This window comes from Lithobates pipiens, unplaced genomic scaffold (assembly GCF_037356315.1).
Source record: "Lithobates pipiens isolate NorthernLeopardFrog02 unplaced genomic scaffold, aLitPip1_a1.2 Scaffold_10, whole genome shotgun sequence".
Classification (NCBI taxonomy): domain Eukaryota; kingdom Metazoa; phylum Chordata; class Amphibia; order Anura; family Ranidae; genus Lithobates; species Lithobates pipiens.
In genome coordinates, this window is record NW_027507686.1 from 15,035,469 (window position 1) to 15,054,923 (window position 19,455).

At 44.1% G+C, this 19,455-nt stretch overlaps 1 protein-coding gene across 1 annotated transcript in view; it reads right to left on the bottom strand.

Annotated features, from left to right (window-relative positions):
• Nucleotides 1-1,797: 1,797 nt before the first annotated feature.
• The window catches only part of NETO2 (neuropilin and tolloid like 2), a 68,189-nt gene continuing 50,531 nt past the window's right edge, over nucleotides 1,798-19,455 (bottom strand). The window contains exons 3-9 of the mRNA XM_077451638.1: nucleotides 17,058-17,198; nucleotides 14,514-14,762; nucleotides 12,195-12,239; nucleotides 11,979-12,106; nucleotides 9,103-9,331; nucleotides 7,004-7,117; nucleotides 1,798-3,727 (exon numbers count right to left, since the gene is read on the bottom strand). Of these exons, the coding sequence (XP_077307764.1) occupies nucleotides 3,147-3,727; nucleotides 7,004-7,117; nucleotides 9,103-9,331; nucleotides 11,979-12,106; nucleotides 12,195-12,239; nucleotides 14,514-14,762; nucleotides 17,058-17,198 (1,487 nt within the window). The 3' untranslated portion in view covers nucleotides 1,798-3,146. The remainder of the gene's footprint in view (nucleotides 3,728-7,003; nucleotides 7,118-9,102; nucleotides 9,332-11,978; nucleotides 12,107-12,194; nucleotides 12,240-14,513; nucleotides 14,763-17,057; nucleotides 17,199-19,455) is intronic.

Below are 19,455 nucleotides of genomic sequence, written 5' to 3' on the forward strand. Positions count from 1 at the left end.
TGTTCAGAATGCAGAGTTCAGGGGTGTGCTATGTACAGAATGCAGAGTTCAGAGATGTGCTATGTACAGAATGCAGAGTTCAGGGGTGTGCTATGTACAGAATGCAGAGTTCAGGGGTGTGCTATGTATAGAATGCAGAGTTCAGAGATGTGCTATGTACAGAATGCAGAGTTCAGGGGTGTGCTATGTACAGAATGCAGAGTTCAGAGATGTGCTATGTACAGAGTGCAGAGTTCAGGGATGTTTTGCAATGAGAAAATGGTCTTTTTTGGCACATATGTTTTATAGCAATAAAATATGTACATCTTTATTTAGATATATAAAAGCTGAACGACATGTAAAATCAAGTCATATCAACATTTGTATATCCATGAGTTGATTCACAAAAGTGTACTGATTTCACCCATAGGACTTGCTTATTGTCCTGAGTATAATTGTGAACGATAGCAATAGGTAATCTGTACGGTAAAAATCAGCCGGGGACTGCTGCAGCCCAGAGTAGGTAGTTCCTGCTCAACCAGTTTCACACTCAGAAAGCGCTTCCTCAGGAGCTTAAATGGATGGCTATATAAATGAGAACTAGAACATCAAAATACCATTCACGAGTTTGAATTTTATTGATATAAAACATATGTGCTTGAAAAGTCAATTTTCTCATTGCAAAACTTCTTGGATTTGTTAGGACATGGCACAGTATATCGTATTGGTGTCCACAGTGCCACTCTGTGATGACACTATTCATACAGTCTATTTAAGTGAGTTCAGGGATGTTCTATGTACAGAGTGCAGAGTTCAGGGATGTTCTATGTACAGAGTTCAGGGATGTTCTATGTACAGAGTGCAGAGTTCAGGGATGTTCCATGTACAGAGTGCAGAGTTCAGGGATGTTCTATGTCCAGGTTGCAGAGTTCAGGCGCGTGCTATGTCAAGAGTGCAGAGTTCAGGAGTGTGCTACGCTATGTACACAGTGCAAAGCCCAGGAGTGTGCTATGTACAGCGTTCAGGACTGCACTATGTACAGAGTGCAGGGTTCAGGCGTGCCCCTTGTCCTAGAGTTCTAGAGTGTGCTATGTCTAGAGTGCAGAGTTCAGGAGTACGCTGGGTTCAGCTCTCTTTCATCCCCCATCTTCTACCTCTGCAGACAAATCCCTCCACAGCCCTCATCCCCCCCAAAAAAACTGTTTCCTCGCATCTCACCTACTCACCCTGGCTGTAATACCTCTTGGCAGTTTAGGTGGCTCCTCCACTTGCAGGGAGATCATTGGTTGGCATCTGTGTACCCGGGCACAGATCTAGATCACGGTGCAGCTTACAACGTGATGCCCCCTCCCACACTGCACCTACATCTGCATTAACCTTGTTCCCGCCTCGAGTGCAGGGCAGGCAGGGATCTGTGAGAGCTGCCGAGAGGAAAGCTGCCCTTGTAAACACAGGTGGCATCTGTGTTTACAAGTGGCAGTGGTGAGCGAGAGCTGGAGGTGGTGAAAAAAAAAAAAAAGCCCTGAGTGCATGGGCCACAAAGAAATGTCCTGGTGGTCTGGATTCGGCCTTGTGTTTGACACATGTGGTCTAGGTTATATTATTTCCTTGCCTTGTTGGCTTAAAAAATAATAATATTATTTCATATTAAAATATAAATAACTTTACAATTTTTAAAATGTATTTATTTTTTGTTTTTCAATGAATTTTAAAAAAATGCACTTGCGTTGTGGTCAAATAAATGTTTATTTTTAATTTTATTTTTATACACTGTATTTATTTTTTGTTTTTCAATGAATTTTAAAAAATGCACTTGCGTTGTGGTCAAATAAATGTTTATTTTTTATTTTATTTTTATACAAATCACATATGATATGTTTTTTTTTTTTTTTGTAAATAGATGTAATTGTAAATGTTTCTTTAAAAAAAAAAAAAAAAAAAAAAAATTCACAAGACTTTATATCCCCCCCACCTCGAAAAAAAAAAAAAAAAATTTTGAAATATATATAGATTTATTCAAATTTTCCTTTTTAACCTGCCACCTTTGGACAGCGGATGCACTTTTGTCAGCCAACCGTTTTTCAGTGAATTTTAAAAAATGCACTTGCGTTGTGGTCAAATAAATGTTTATTTTTTATTTTATTTTTATACAAATCACATATGATATGTTTTTTTTTTTTGTAAATAGATGGAATTGTAAATGTTTCTTTAAAAAAAAAAAAAAAAAAAATTCACAAGACTTTATATCCCCCCCACCTCGAAAAAAAAGAAAAAAAAAGAAATTTTGAAATATATATAGATTTATTAAAATTTTCCTTTTTAACCTGCCACCTTTGGACAGCGGATGCACTTTTGTCAGCCAACCGTTATTTTGGGGATTGTACGTGAACCTGACCTGTTTTAATATCATACATTTAAGGGCAAGGATTGGACTGAACGGTATGTGGCCCAATATTTACCAATTTCAATTTTTTAAGCGTTTGGTACGTATGTGAATGTCAATACAGAACACAATCATCTACTTTCATAGGAGTGGCGGCTCAACGTTAAGTTTCTTATACATTTTTATACATGTTCAGTACAGTTCCTCAAAAAATATTGATTTGATTTAATCCAGTGTCTTAACCAAATTTTCCTTTGATGGTTATCGGTCACTCGTCAACCTCCAAAAATGGGCAAAATTTGAGTACAAAAAAACAAGATGGGTAGATTGTGAGTTTCTTGGCAATGAGTAACTAAATATAAGACAGTGTTTTAACTTCTTTCCCACTACTGTAGCACCATGAGTAATCCTAGAACATTTTTTTTTTGTTGGAAGGTAAACAAACTTCTATTGAGTGTAAAAACATAAAAGGCCAAACGAAAAAAACAAAAAAGTACAAAGAATTCATAATGACGACTTCAATCCATGTGTCTTCTTCTGTAACCAGTGAGTGCAGTTTATATAGAAGTCTAATAATACAGATTATCGATGCCATGCAAACGCTCACGTATCGTGATCCCTGCTCGAAAAATAGAGAGCTTTATGTTACACCTAGTTGAGTCTCAACTTCCAAGTCTCTAGAAAAAAAAAAAAAAAATCTGTAATTTTGTTGAGGATTGTCTCAAAAATAGATCACTTTTATTTAATGAAACCTTCATTTTTTTTTTTTTATTCCGCAAAGAGGTTAAAAGTCAATCGATATTGAACCCTGAGCGCAATCTTCTCGACCTCGCGAGTAAATTTCACAAGGGATCTCCTCCATGACCCGGTCTTCGATGCCTTTGTCGGCACAGTCGTGGGACTGTTTGAACGCGTACGTGCTTTTCTTGAAGGTACTGTTAAACGTTTTCATGGGCTGCGGCTGGGCAAAATCGTTGCGGAAGGGAAGTTCCATGGAGCTCAGGTTGGTCCTGCTGTGTTTCAGAGTGGCCGTTTGGGAACCACAGTGATGGTCGTGAATACACCGAGACGTGGCGGAGGAGCGCCTCGTTTTTTGGTAGTTCTCCAGTTCTTCGGACAAGTCGGCTAAATCGGCGGAAATCTCTTTGTCCCTGAGGGAGAAGAGCTCGTAGTGAGGTGGGTCGAAAACCTCCTGGAAACCGGTTTTGTTGAACGTGGTCTTGCGGGCCATGATCTTTTTACGGGGCTGTTTGACTTGGACCAGAATGGAAATTATGAGAAGGACCAAGACAATTCCAGAGGTTATCCCAATAATGGTCCCATGGGTCTTGGTAATTTGCTCAAACAGTCCAGCTTCTTTTCTTTCTGCAACCAAAAAAAATAATAAGAATTAGGCACTTACTGTGGACAAGGATGCACAAAGTCCAGCCTTTAATGTGCTGTATGTATGTTTATGTAAATTCCTTAGAGGACATAAAGCAGGGGTATCCAACCTGTGGTCCAACACAAAATAATAAACTTACTTAAAGCGGACCTTCAGTCCTTTTTTGAACTTTCCATCTATTAAATCTTCTGCTCTTGTTGCTGTTTTAACTTTGGATAGTTAAACATTTTTTTTTCCTGCCAGTAAATACCTTATACAGCCCACTTCCGGTTTCTTGTCTGGTAATTAGCCCAGGCTTATGACATCATGCACGGCTCTCTCCCTCACTCTCCTGAGGGTTTGCCAGGAAGGGAGGGGGGGGGGGTGAGTCATAAGAGGGCCAATGGGAGCTGCAGAGCTGAAGGTGTGCCTCTGTGTAAATCCAGGAAGTGAACAGGCAGCAGCTTCAGCTGCCCACAGTTAAAATGGTTGGTTCACAAGAGGTGTAAAAGAGGCTGCATCAAACCAGAAAAGGCGTTAAAGAAGTATAGCCAAAGCTCTACTGCAGCCTTCCTCAACCTTTTTACCCCAGGGTAACCCTTAAAATAATTTTCAGGTCTCGGGGAACCCCTGATAAAACCCATTGGGGGTCAGTGGGAACAATGCCCCTTACTTTGGTGGTCAATGAGAAGAATGCCATTTTTTACAGTGGTGGTAAGAATGGTCCACTTACAGAGAGCTATAAAGATGATTGGTGTCATACCACTGGCTCCTCCAGGTGGCATTGGCTCAGAAGTATGTAGGCACCATCAAACAGGAGGTAAATCACCACAGCTCAAGGAACCTCTAGCCATCGCTGGAGGAACCCTAGGGTTCCACAGAACCCTGGTTGAGAATGGCTGCTCTACTGAGTAAAAATTTCCAACGCTCTCTTGCAGGATCCAAATAAATTTTATAACAATATCAGGTATAAAGTTGCTGGTGCATTTCAGACAAAAGCCCTTCAGCTGGTGAACTAGTGTCCTGTACAAACCTAAGTATCTTGTCTATACAAAGAGCGAAGGGGGAGTACACGTTCCTCCTCTGTATCAGAGCCTGGACCTGAACCTGAACCTGGGACATCTGCTTAGTTTGGCAGTAAATCTTGTTGCTCAGCCACCTAAGACAACTCCTTGCCTGATTTCTTAGACAACCTTGCCTTATGTCTTGTTTCTCATGGAACCTTGGACTCTTTACTCGTCGCATGGATTTCCAGACTTAAGCCATGTCTCTGCACTTCCTGTTTGCCAGATTATTGTGCTCTTCCCAACTAATATCTTGCTCTTGTCACTCCTGCTGCCCTTCGTATCTTCGCTGCCACTCGTTAATGACCTTTGGCTTGTTCCTCCACTACGCTTCTGCTTTATCACCACCTGCAAACACTTGTTAACGACCTTTGGTTTGCTTACTGACTACATTTCTATCTGATCCCTACCTGCTATATCTGCTACTGGACCCCTGCTTGCTTCCCTCCTGGGGGGGCGATCCTGAGGAACATTACCTGGTACTAACACACAGTAAACCCCATCTCCACCATCAGGAGCATCTTTGCTGCCACTCATTGCTGACCTTTGGCTTGTTCCTCCATTACACTTCTGCTGGATCCCCCCTGCAAACACCTGTTACCGATCTTTAGTTTGCTTACACTTCTGCCTGATACCTACCTGCTATATCTGCTACTGGACCCTGCCTTGCTCTCCTCCTGGGGGGGTGATCCTGAGGATCACAACCTGGTACTAACATGCAGCAAAACCCATCTCCACCATCAGGAGCTCAGTTAAATACTGGTTAGAACTTAGACCCCGCACTTCAGGTGTGCCCACGTCATCCACCAGGGTGACCTGCTTGTTCGCTTATCCAGCTGGTTGGTGGGAGCCTCTCTAAAGTCACTAAAGTGTATCTAAAGGCAAAATCTCTCTTTTTTTTTGGGGGGGGGGGTAGAGAGTGGCAAGTTTTTATGACTGTCTGTGGCCTCTCTAGTGAGAATCACCTTCTCTATTTGTCCTGGTGACCATTGTCACTGATATACCTGGGGAACACCTGTTTTGGCGACACCTGTCTAAGCCCCTGTACACACGGTCGGACATTCTGCCAACCAAATCCGTCGGATTTTGCCTATTGGATCTTGTCCGAAACTGTTGCATACAAACGGTCGGACTAAGTTGTCGAAAAATCCGATCATTCAGAACGTGATGACGTAATTTCGTTACGATGGGACTACGTTCAGGCTAGTAGCCAATAGCTTTGATGTAGGAATTTGATCTGAGCATGCGTGGCACTTGGTCCGATCAAAATTCTCTACACATGATCGGAGTATGTCCGATCGAACCAGTTGGTCGGAAAATATTTCCAACATGTTGGAAAATTGGGTCCGACGGATATTCCGACGGAATCAGTCCGATGCATACCACACACAGTTGTATTATCCGACAACACGGTCCGATAGGACACATTCCGACGGATTCTCCGACCGTGTGTATAAGGGGCTAAGAGGGACATTCAAATCAGTTTGCAGAAATTTCCTAGACAAGAAGTGAAAGGAAATTTTCCCACTGGGATATTCTTGTTTTTAAAGTCCAGCAGCAGCTTCTCACAAATTGTGGTGCTCAGTGGGAGGATTGGAGTGGTCACTTTCATGGGCAATGATTACTGACAGTGGTATGTACATGAAAAAGTGTGTTTTATGGAGTGATTGCCTCTGCAGCCTCTCTAGTGGTTCCTAGGCCAGCCAATTACCGATGTAAAGGAGTGACGTAATGATGGACTGGGCATTGATAGTCGTCTGCATGGTGACAATGGTGGGACTTTCTGAAATACCTGTTTTTAGGAAAACACTTCTTTCAACCTGAGAATTTTTGGATTTTATTATCATTTATATCTATAATAAATTCATGTAATGCTCGTATACATGTTATTTTAAAGTACTAGCCGTAGCCATCTGCAAGGTGACAATGGTGGGACTTTTTTGAAATGCCTGTGTTTAGGAAAATACATCCTTTACTCTGAGAATTTTGGACTTTATTATCTGGTTCTCCTTCTGGGGAGGATCACCCTCTCTATTTGTCCTGGTGACCATTGTGACCAGGATGCCGAGGGAGCACCAGTTTCGGTGTCACCTAAGAGAGGAATTCTGATTTTCTCTCACTACTTATTGTATCTCCTGGACATGAAATGAAGGGAAACTTCCCCACCGGGACATCCTTGACTATCAATTCCAGCATAAAATACATGGCTCTCACCTCGGCAGTGGTTTTCATCCCAGGGGTAGGCACAGTTCTGTATGCCGTTACAGACCAGAGAGTTGTTAATGCACATGTTACTGTGACAGAAGAAGGTGTTTTCCCCACACGGAGCTTGAAAAAAACAACCAAAAAAACACTCATGAAATACAATATAATACAGCACTTCCCAAACATTACTCACCTGCATGCCAACATCAAAACATTTGCTGTGCTTGAATATCTCCATACTGTTATACAGAATAAGTCATTTTGACCATTGAGAGCAAAGTAGCTGGTTCTCTTAAAAGTTCCCCCCACCTTTCCTGCATTCCTCCACCGTTCTGTTTATCTCTCCAAGTGAAGGTCCAGAACCAGGCTATGCGATCCGATTTACAAAACTGTCTGGATACAATGCAATATTAAGGAGGAACACCCCAAGTGCTGCACACCAACAAAGCCCAACAGTCTCTATAGTAAAATAAGCCTCAGCCCAAGCTCTGTCCAGGCCACACCCGATGTGTTTCGCCCCTCAATGACTGATCCCTGTGGGTGGGGTGAAATGCATTGGTGCATGCTCTGGATGGAGCCTGGGCCGAGGCTGCATTTACTATAAAGACTCTTTGGTTTTGTTGGTTTGCTGCACCTGGGATGTTCCTCGTTCATATTGCATTCATTAAGCCTAGATGGGTTCTCCCCTAGCCTGCACCCTCAGTGGGAGTCACCAGATTTGGACAGGAATGGCACCCCTAATCCTTTGGCGTGGCTGCATAGAATTACACATTTTTGGCAAACGAAACGGTTCACATCTTTGTTTTTCAAATCTGTTTTGAGCTGTCTGCCCGGAGTTTAATATCCACTACCCGGTATACTGCCAACATCCAACAGAATCTCACCTATGGCTTTAGGGAGAGGTCACTGAAAAAAATTAAAATCAATTGGCTCCTGGTGTGTCAGAAGCCTGTGTTGACTTCTTTGCTATTTGTTTCCACCCCATGGCCCCTGTGTACTTTAGCCTTAATAGTTACCCTTACACTAGCAAACACCATAATCCCAACAGAAACCCTCCCTATAACTCCTTACACGAACCGTTCCTGAAATCTTAACATTACTGACCTGCACCTCTTCCTATAACCATAAAGCACACTATATGACCTAAAGCTGGTGTACACCCAACCATCACACCTATATGAGCTGTCTGGACATCTTATTTTAAAACCATGGGCATTAATATGGAGCTGCCACCGCCCCCCCGCCCCGCCCTTTTAAGCTATAACAGCCTTCACTCTCCTGGGAAGGCTTTCCAAAAGATTGTGGAGCGTGCTAACAGGAATTTGTCTCTATTCAGTGAAAAGAGCATTTGTAAGGTCAGATACTGATGTAGGATGAGAAGACCTGACTTGCAATTGGTGTTCCAATTAATTCCAAAGGTCTTTATTTGAGCTGAAGTCAGGGCTCTGTGTAGGCTGCACTGGTTCCCCCAAACCTTTATGGAGCTTATGTCTTTATGGAGAGGGCTTTGTACACAGGAGAACAGTCACAGGAGAACTGTGGCCAGCTGGCTGAGTGGCTTTCGGCTTCACAGCCAGCTGCCCACTGCACATGTGCAAGCCGCTCTTTGTAAATGGACACAGAGGACTGCGGGGAGAAAAGGGGAAGGTGAACTTCCCCCTTCCTAGGCAGAGGCCTAGGCATTCCGAGTGGAAGATGGAGCTGGTACCTGTCAAAACCAGGTACCTGCACCTACCCCCTTCCAAAATGACATGCTAAGTAATGCAGAGGAGGGGGGAGGATGCCATAAAGCGGAATTTTCCCTTTTGGGTGGAGCTTTGGGTTAAGATGCTGGTGCCCTGACCCAAAGCCGATTGAAGAATCGGCTCGGGTGCCGACGGCGCTGGATCCCTGGACAGGTAAGTGTCCTTATATTAAAAGTCAGTAGATACGGTATTTGTAGCTGCTGACTTTTCAGTTTTTTTTTGGGGGGGGGGGGGCTGGAGCTCCACTTTAAACGAATTTTGAGTGACCACATGCTTTTGAACTTATAGCGTATGTATTCAGAGGTTCCATAATTTCACCATAAGGCAATGCAGTATGAGTAACATTATATCCAGCATACTCACGTTCCACAAACGATGTAAAGAGCATTCGGAATCTACTGAGTCGGCTACCTTCATCTGCCCACATTCGGACCACCCCCGTTCCTGTCTGCAGCATGACGTCATTGGCCACAGTGCTACAGAATTTGGCTTTGAGGTTTTCTATGGAGCTGCTTCCATCATAGACCGCCACAAAGTTGCGCTTGCACTCATTGGAATGTTCCATTTGGTAGTCCAAAAATCGCAAATAAATCTGGAGGAAAAGATTATCAGTAAAGGGTCAGTCCACCACAAAACTAATATCTCAGAATTTGGTAGGCTTTGGAGAGTTGAACCGACCTGACAATTCTTTCTATTGGTGAGATGTCGCTGAATTCCTGGGTCTGCACACCTGCTGTGCCTATTATGAAGTGTTCCCGCCATCTCTACTGAATTTTCTATTTATTTTATACTATGAAGAATTTAACAGGAGGAGTTGGAACACACAATGATGGACAGGGACATCCAAAAAACTCCCAGGTGGACATTATGGCAGGGAGATCCCACTCTTGGAGTATGCAAGACAATTTTTTTGTGAATAGGTCAAGTTGGTAAGTGAAAGTTACAAACCCTCCCTGTGCCTGCATGGGTTTCTCTTTTTGCTAGGTAAGCTTGGTTCTGTAATGACAATGTAACGGAGCAGCCAAGCTACAATTGCTGTATGATAAGTGCTGTATCAAGTAGTCAAGTCACAGTAGTTGTATAATAATCTCTGAATCAAGCGGTCAAGTCACATAAGTTGCATAAAAAGTGCTGAATCAAGCAGTCATTTTTATTATTATTATTGTAGTGGATGACATTTTGGACAAAATGTCATACGCATGTAAAATTTAGGTTTTTGCCTCAGAACAGTTGGGGTTCTGAGGGTTAATTATGTAGGTTGGCCTTGACATCAGTCTGGCCGGGCTGTGTTGGAAGTTCTGCCTGGTCATGTGAGCAGTGAGGTGCACATGACAGGCCAGAACCAGACCTGGTTGGACGCTTTGAGTATCAACCTTCTCGGAAACCAATCAGTGGGAGTGTTGGGTCCCGCTGGGGAGTCTGGGAAGCGGTACTTAAGATGTGTGGGTCACGTGTTTGGGAGAGAGAAGTTCGTGAGACCTGTGTGGTCTGTTCTGGTTCCAGGACCAGGGTAGCCCCGTGAGGGGTCCCGCAACATGTTCCTGTTAGACGACCCTAATAGACCCACCTGGTCTGGGGTAGGGATCCGTCTGTTCCAGAGTCTTGGAACCTGCTGGTCCGAGGCGCAGTAACTGAGGGAGGATTCAAGGTGTCTGGGTGTGCTCTCGGCTTGGAGAGGCACCACAGCTTGTGGAAGTGACCGGAGGAGGACTCTTCAGAGAAGGGCCGGCAAGTGGCATCCTGGGAAGTGCCTGGTTACTGAGTTGACGAATTCACGTTTTCCAGTGCCATTGGGGAGACGGAGAATGTTCCAGGGGCTGAGGGGAAGGTTCCCGTTCACACTTGGTTACAACTTGTCCACGTTCATGGGATTGTTTAAATTTTTGAGTCAACGTGCTGACTGCCATGATCTCTGGCTAGAGATCTGTTCAGCCTTGAAGTACCCAGCTGCGAGTGCCCCCCTGCCACTAGGGGGCCCCATCAGGGTTGCCAGCCTCAATAAAACCAGGGACAGTATGTGTCTGTGTGTGTATACTGTATGTGTGTGTGTGTGTGTATACTGTGTGGCCCCATAATCTCCTATTGCCTGGGGGCCCCATAATCTTTTATTGTCCGGGGGCCCCATAATCTTCTATTGCCCGGGGGCCCCATGAGTTGTCAGTTCGCCCCTGTGGAAGAGTACAACTGGGAAATGCTATACCTCAAGCCTTGTTCCAGGCACGAAAGCGGTTAATGGTACATTGGAAGTCGAAGGACCCCCCCTACTGCAAGACCCCTTTCACACTGGGGTGCCTTGCAGGCGCTACAGCACTAAAAATAGCGCATTCAAAGTGCCCTGAAACAGCCGCTGCTGTCTCTCCAATATTAAAGCCCTGAGGACTTTCACACTGGATCGGTGGCAGAACGCTACAAAAAGTCCTGCTAGCAGCATCTTTGGAGCGGTGAAGGAGTGGTGTATACATTGCTCCTTCAACTCTCCTGCCCATTGAAATCAATGGGTTAGCGCAGCTATACCGCCGGCATAGCGCTGCTGTAGCAGCGCTTTGCGGTGGTTTTCAGCCCTTTCGTGGCTGGCTTTTAACCCTTTCTTGGCCGCTAGCGGGGGTTAAAACTACCCAGCTAGCGGCTGAATAGCGGCGGTAAAACGACGGTAAAGCCGCGCTAAAAATAGCACCGCTTCACCGCTGAAGCCCGGGCGCCGGCGGTGTGAAAGGGGCCTAAGGGAAGGGGTTAGAAATATAGGTGAGCTCTTAAGAATGGAAAAGCTCATCTTCCAACATAGGGGGAATCCACATAAATTTTAGAGGTAGTGGGCACCGTGATTGGATGTTCCGGGACTCCCACGGGTAGATTTGATCACAGATAGGCTGCTTAGGCTCAATATTGGCTTGATTCATCCCTCTGGGGTATAATGACAAAATACTCGAGAGATGACAGCATTGTCTCTGTGAATGGTGCAAAAATAATTGTTGTATCTGTTAATGTACTGTATTATTGCATTTAATATTTTTCTGGAATTTACATCAGTGGCGGGTGTATTTCCGCCGTGAATTACATTGACATGTATTGGTGTTGGCAATGTATGCTGCTGCATTTTCAATAAAAATCTTTGTTGGAAAAAAAAAAGAAGAAAACTAGGCATAGATTATACAATCAGATCATACACTGCTCAAAATTCATTGAAGAAATGTTTAAAGGTACGTCTCTTTAAAATCCTCAAGCCTTTCCGGCAGTCTCACCTTAGCTTTCGGAGTTGCCTTTATTGTCCATATGCAGTCCACAGCCTGACCGGCCTTTAGTTTATCCCCCTGTTCCACCTGGCTAGATCGGATAATTCCATCTGGTCCTGATAACTCGAACTGGCAGTCTGAAGAAAGTAAAGGAAGGTGTTCAGCAGAACAACAAAGGATTTTCATTACCAGAAAATCAGGCTTCCGAAAAAAACTCATACAGACCTGGTATTGGGCTTAGGATACCTCCGAGATAGCTGAAGTCCGGGTCTGCAAGAAAATAACATTTTTAGCAAGCTCTGTTTATTTCTTGCTTTAAAGCGAATATACTGCGCCTTACTTCAGTCCCCATCACTAATATGCCAATAAAATTGTTACTTTAAACCAGCCTTTCTCAACCTTTTCAACACAGAGGAACCCTTGAAATAGGTCTCCAGTCTCGGGGAACCCCCTGCTAAAAATGAGAAATCTACAACTCATGATACATTAGTGTGATGGTCAGTGAGAAGAATGGTCCTTACACTTGTGGTCATTGGAAAGAATTACCTCCTTACAGATAGCTAAAAAGATCAATGGTGTCGGTGGGAACATATAAGAGAGGTAGAAATGGCCCAATGCTGAAGGAACCCCTAGCAACCTCCAGAGCAGGGGTAGGGAACATTGGCTCTCCAGCTTTTGAAACTACAAATCCCATGAGACATTGCAAGACCCTAACAATCACAGGCATGACTCCTAGAGGCAGAGGCATGATGGGATTTGTAGTTTCAAAACAGCTGGAGAGCCGAGGTTCCCTACCCCTGCTCTGGAGGAACTCTAGGGTTCCACAGAACCCTGGTTGAGAATCACTGCTTTAAACCTTTATGCTTTTATTACATACCTCTTTTTAGACTTGGTGATATCTCTATGCAATGCAGGCAGGTCATGGTTGGTGGGAGCATCCTGAAACATCAAGAAGCTCACAGTGTGCAGTGAAATGAGAATCAGCAAATTTAAAAGTTATTTTTCTAGATTTCTTCAGAAACTCCAAACGAATACTGTATATTGTATTAGAAACCTAAGAGCAAGGTGCTGCATTTAAGCGATTCTCTAGGACAGCCATTTTCAACCAGGGTTTCAAAGAACCATAGCATTCCTCCAGAGTTTGGTAGGGGCTCATTGAGCCGTGGTTGATTAACCTTCTATCTGGTGCTTGCATTGTTCTGGGGCCAAAATTTACTTGGCAGAGCCAGTGGCATGACACCAGTGATGCTCTTAGGGGGTATTCTTACCACTGACCACCAACGTACTGATCACCAATGTAAGGAGCATTCTTCCCACTGATCACCAATGTAAAGAACATTCTTCTCACTGATCACCAATGTAAGGAACATTCTTCTCACTGATCACCAATGTAAGGAACATTCTTCCCACTGATCACCAATGTAAGGAGCATTCTTCCCACTGATCACCAATGTAAGGAACATTCTTCCCACTGATCACCAATGTAAGGAACATTCTTCCCACTGATCACCAATGTAAGGAACATTCTTCTCACTGATCACCAATGTAAGGAACATTCTTCTCACTGATCACCAATGTAAGGAACATTCTTCTCACTGATCACCAATGTAAGGAACATTCTTCTCACTGATCACCAATGTAAGGAACATTCTTCTCACTGATCACCAATGTAAGGAACATTCTTCCCACTGATCACCAATGTAAGGAACATTCTTCCCACTGATCACCAATGTAAGGAACATTCTTCCCACTGATCACCAATGTAAGGAACATTCTTCTCACTGATCACCAATGTAAGGAACATTCTTCTCACTGATCACCAATGTAAGGAACATTCTTCCCACTGATCACCAATGTAAGGAACATTCTTCTCACTGATCACCAATGTAAGGAACATTCTTCTCACTGATCACCAATGTAAGGAACATTCTTCTCACTGATCACCAATGTAAGGAACATTCTTCCCACTGATCACCAATGTAAGGAACATTCTTCTCACTGACCACCAATGTAAGGGACATTCTTCTCACTGATCACCAATGTAAGGAACATTCTTCTCACTGATCTCCAATGTAAGGAACATTCTTCTCACTGATCACCAATGTAAGGAGCGTTCTTCCACCTGATCACCAATGTAAGGAACATTCTTCTCACTGATCACCAATGTAAGGAACATTCTTCCCACTGATCACCAATGTAAGGAACATTCTTCCCACTGATCACCAATGTAAGGAACATTCTTCTCACTGATCACCAATGTAAGGAACATTCTTCCCACTGATCACCAATGTAAGGAACATTCTTCCCACTGATCACCAATGTAAGGAACATTCTTCTCACTGATCACCAATGTAAGGAACATTCTTTCCACTGATCACCAATGTAAGGAGCAGTCATTGACTTTCTCTAAGATCAGATGACATACAGCCTCTCTACCATTGTTACAAAGCTCTATATACTGAACAATTCTTATGTTGGCTCATAATCATAGAGAGTATTAGAAGCATGTAGCAGCACAAGCCCTTGGTTCCCTGGTCTCCATACCTGGGATGAAGGAATATTTTGCTCGAAACCCCAGGCCTTCCAGCTCTTCATCGGAGGTGAACTTAATCCACATAAAGCGCCCCGTCGATCTGATTGCCGTCGGACTCCGAATCCCGCAGTACCGATCGATGAGCGGAGAGAAGCCAAATGGACCATCTCGTACTTCTAGGTGATCAAAGCGACATTCGAAGGAAGGCTCTATGTGGTAGGGCTCATCAAAGGTCAGTTCAATTCTTTGGCGAGGAGCAGCTGAAGGATAAAACCCAACAGTGTTACAATGTATTGTTATCACTTTGTAATTCTAGTTATAATAAATTCAATGAGAACCATAAAATATCTTTAACCAATGCCACATCATACACAACACCAAGCTTCTCTAGGGGACCTTGCACCCAAATGTAAGGTCTGCTTATTAAATTATGTGAAGCCCTTTCCAGACGCGATACAGATGTAGCACCCTCTAGTTAGGTGATAGGGAACTTTATTTTTTGGCTCACTCTGTAGTCAGGGATGTGGGATTGTCTGTTTTGGTCTGCTGTGGCTCCACAGGATGTGGGATTGATTGCTTCCCCCTAGTTCTGTTGAGAAACTTCCAGAGCTTGGGACAGGAGGATTCAAATCCTCAGCTTAAATGTTTACTACCTGGTGGCTAATCCTTAGGAGAGGGCTAAACCCTGGGAAAAACTTTTCTCGTTTTGCTTGCCACCTGCTCCGAGACATACAATAATTAGCAGCTTGACCCAAAATCAGTTTACTGAATCAGATCAGGCAGCTATTGCAATTGGTTGCCAGAGGTTATAGTGTATCATTACCGCTCACTGACTGGTTGCTAGAGGTAACAGTACACATTACGGCTCACTGATTAGTTGCTAGAGGTTACAGCATATGATTTCTGCTTGTTAATTGGTTTCTAGAGATTACTGTGGATATGACCTCAGGATATACATATCAATGCCGCCAGCCACCCCTATTTACATTTGAATGCCAATAATTTACATGTAAACGCAGGGTCTACAGGTGAGTCATGTTTACACAACAATAGGGCAGAGCTGGGCAGCATTAGTAGCAGCACTTCAAACTGAGATATTAGGACACAGCACAGGACTAAAACCTTAATGGTCGAGGGAATTTAAACCAGGATAGTTGGCAAGTATGAGGAAGCTGCTTTGGGGCCCACAACAATGACAGGGCCCAGGGCAGCTGCCCCCTTTGCCCTGCCATAAAAACGGCCCTGGGGTAGGGTGCCCAGTAGGTGGTCAAGGAAGGGTGTAATAAGGCTGAAGCCTGGGCAGAGGAGTTAATGTCTGGTCCTACCTACTTGAAGACTGCTGATACTTCATGGGGCTGCTTGCACGTGGAGCCATCCAGGACCGGCTGCTGGACAGCTTGGTACTATGGACAGAACCCTCAAATTCTTGATCTCTCTTAACAGGTCCTTAAGTAGAGCTTGATTACTGAGGTGAAATCCCCATGGTCCCCAGCTCTGGATAGAGATTGTTAGCCCTGAACTTGTTCAAGATTGTTCGTGGTTCTCAGCTGCGAGGGTTTTAGGCTGCTCTGTTCTGCTTTAAATTGTGCTAAAACCTCTTTGAGAGAACCTCCCAGGCAATTCCATAGGCATTTCTGTATATGTGTTTTTTGTCTAATTTAACATAGTAATAATGTATTTTTGATGCATTTTTCAAATGTCCAGATTGGACCCTTTATGCTTCTTTGACTTATGTATTGTTTTCTACATTTTAGTGATTTTGCATGCAGTATTTAAAAACCTCCTGAAGAAGCCAATGATTACCGAAACATGTTGAGATCCTCTGTGCTGGTTTTATATGAATTAGTCATTTTAAAATATGTTTTTATAATAAAATTTTGGATATTTTTATAACAAGTGTGTTTCCACCTTTAACATCCTGTTTTCTCTTTCTATACATGTTTTGAATTGTGCTAAAACCCCTTTGTTCATGGTCTTCAGCTGTGAACGTAGTGACTGTGCTGCTGCTTTAGAAAGGAGTGCCCTTAGCTTGCATTTGTAGTCCAGCGTTTTGGAGTATCCCAGCCCTCATTGTTCTCCTTCAGTTCAAGTTTACAGCAATTGACCTCAAAAAAAGAAAAGACAACCCCTAGACCAGTGATGGCGAACCTTGGCACCCACCTTGGCAACTACATTTCTCATGATGTTCAACTACACTGCAGAGTGCATGAGCATCATGGGAAATGTAGTTACAAAACATCTGGAGTGCCAAGGTTCGCCATTACTGCCCTAGACTGATTATTGAGCCGGGTTGAGGGAACTGTTGCTTTGTGTCTGGTTGCCTCTGAACTGTATAGGAAAGAACTTGGCTAAATCCAGTGGCCCATTCGAGGGTGAGCACTACACAGATAACAATGAATCCCTAAATCCTCTCCCCATAAGGCTTCATTCACAATGTAATACATGGAACCCCAGCAAGCATACATGAACCAAAGAAATGCAACCTCCCTTGGTGAGGCAGGTCCAGTTTTTGGCAAGTGGACACGCTTTGAGGGTCCAGTAAACGTTGCACCCACCTTCTAATATATAGACACATTCTTTGTTCGGAGGATAAGTGTTGGGGAAATTTGGGGATGCAAAGTGTCCTCCATTACTAGTTCTGACCCAGCTTCCGCACTGGGTTACAGGGATGTGTTTCGCTCCCATAACTGGTCCATCTGAAATAAATACAAATATATTACTTAAAGCAATGACAATGTCCCTTTATATGGGCTCCTCTCTCTTTTTACCAACCACCTGAAAGGATAAAGTGCTGCAAGAAAGTAAAGGAGAAAAGGCTGCTGGAGGCTGCAAGGTTCCTGTCTTTTAGTGTATCTTGTATAAAGGCAAAACTATTTTTTGGCTAAAGCGGGGAAGGGTTAGACCTTATTGTCATTTTGGGGAAATGTCTCACTCCGTTTGTTCTGGTGACCACAGTCCAAGGGATATAACGTTGAAAGCTTAGAGTTAGCATCAGAAAAAGTGGTGATGGTAAATACTTCAATGGGGGCAACTTTTCTGGTGAAAACTGTCTAATGTCAAATCAATCTCCACAAAAGTCTATAGTGGACTGATTAGTCCTATGAAGGTGTAGCATCCTCCTAGTTAGATGAAATGTTTGGCTCTTCTGTAATCAGTAAAACAGTGAGTGGTTGTTTTGGGCCAATCAGGCTTGATTGCTTCACCCTGCCTTCTAGAAAGCTCCAGAACATAGGAGTGGAACAGGTCAAATAAGTAGCATGATTACATATATGGTCCAATCCCCGGGGAGGTGTCCCCAGTAGGTGGCTGTGGAGCACATAAATAATTTGCGTTTTGGTTAGTCTTGTCTTGTCCAGCCTGAAGGCAACTGTGCCTGTGCTCAACTGTGGCAGAGCTGGGGGGGGGGGGGGGGGCTGTTTGCTAAATGTCTTTGGAGCTGATCAAGGGATTTCATTGAGGATCTGGTCTGGAGAGTTCACTGGAAAAATGTCTGACTGATATTGAAGTACAAACATGTGTGTAGGATCCTGGTGACCAGGGGCGGACTGACCATTTGGCCACTCGAGCACTGCCCGAGGGCCCCGGTCCACTAGGGGGCTACATCAGGGTTGCCAGCCTTAGTAAAACCAGGGACAGTATGTAAAAATCAGTGTTTTTTTTACATCTGTCTCTGAAATGTCCCTTACCGACATACTTTTGGTCTAAAAATCCCAAGATTATAGCTTCCCCTCCTCTCCAGTACCTTCTCAGCCAATAGAAACATGTCTGTGTATACTGTGTGTATATGTATGTGTATACTGTGTGATTGTATACTTTGTGGCCCCATAATCTCTGATTGCCTGGGGGCCCCATAATCTCCTATTGCCCGGGGGCCCCATGAGTTGTCAGTCCGCCCCTGCTGGTGACTGTTGCCTCTGCTATCTCTTGTGCATGAATCCTAAGGCTTGCCTTGCCTGGAAAACTACATATGGTTACCCAGTGCTGTCCATTTCCTGGCTTATTGCTGAGGGTGAGGGGATGTCTCTAAGAAATATCTGCAGGGTGAATAGTGTCCTCCTATTACTGCTCAGCATTCTGGAGTATACCAAGGCTCCCTGTGCCCTATCCTAGTTGCAATAAATATAGAAAAAGGAAACCCCCTAGACTATTGAGGCAGAAGAGTAAATGTTGCTGTGTGCCTGGCTGCCGCTGCAGTAGTGGGAGAGGAACCTGTGGCAAATCAGCAGGCCCTTTTCGGGGGTGAGCGCTACAAATGTTATTGACCTAGTATGGTCATGTGGCCATATTAGGCCAACAATGCCATGAGCACCCTCGCCCTATTGTTTATTTACAGCTGCGGGGCAGGAAATACCATGGCTGCAGCTGTTTGGGCCGGTACTGGGGGTAAAACAGGAATATGGGCCAAACCCAAGCCCATCCTTAAAGTAGAATGCTAATTCATGCAGGGAAATCTTGTTGTTGGACCATCCAAGACACGTAGGAAGCCAACTCAGCTCTATTTAAAAAAAATATATTTTCTTTTTTGGGTGGAGTGATCTTTTAAATCAGCCTTCTGCCACCAGTGCCTGTAGGTCAGCCTATGCCCTCACAAAGTTGCTTTGATGTATACTATCTGCAGATGTGTGCCACCAACACCCAGGCTTTGGGCAACACTCCCCTAGCTAAATGCGATGTCGTAAAGTTAAAGAGGGAGTCCACTATAAAAAAAAATATTAAAAGCCAGCAGCTATAAATACTGCAGCTGCTGACTTTTAATAAATGGACACTCACCCAGGGTCCCAGGGTCCAGCGATGTCGGCAGCCGAGGCCGATCGATCGATCAGCTCTCGGCTGCTGCTGCCGCCGCCATTCTCGGTGAGGGAATCAGGAAGTGAAGCATTGCGGCTTCACTTCCCGGTTCCCTACTGCGCATGCGCGAGTTGTGCAGCGCAATGGGAATGGTCCACGCTGGGT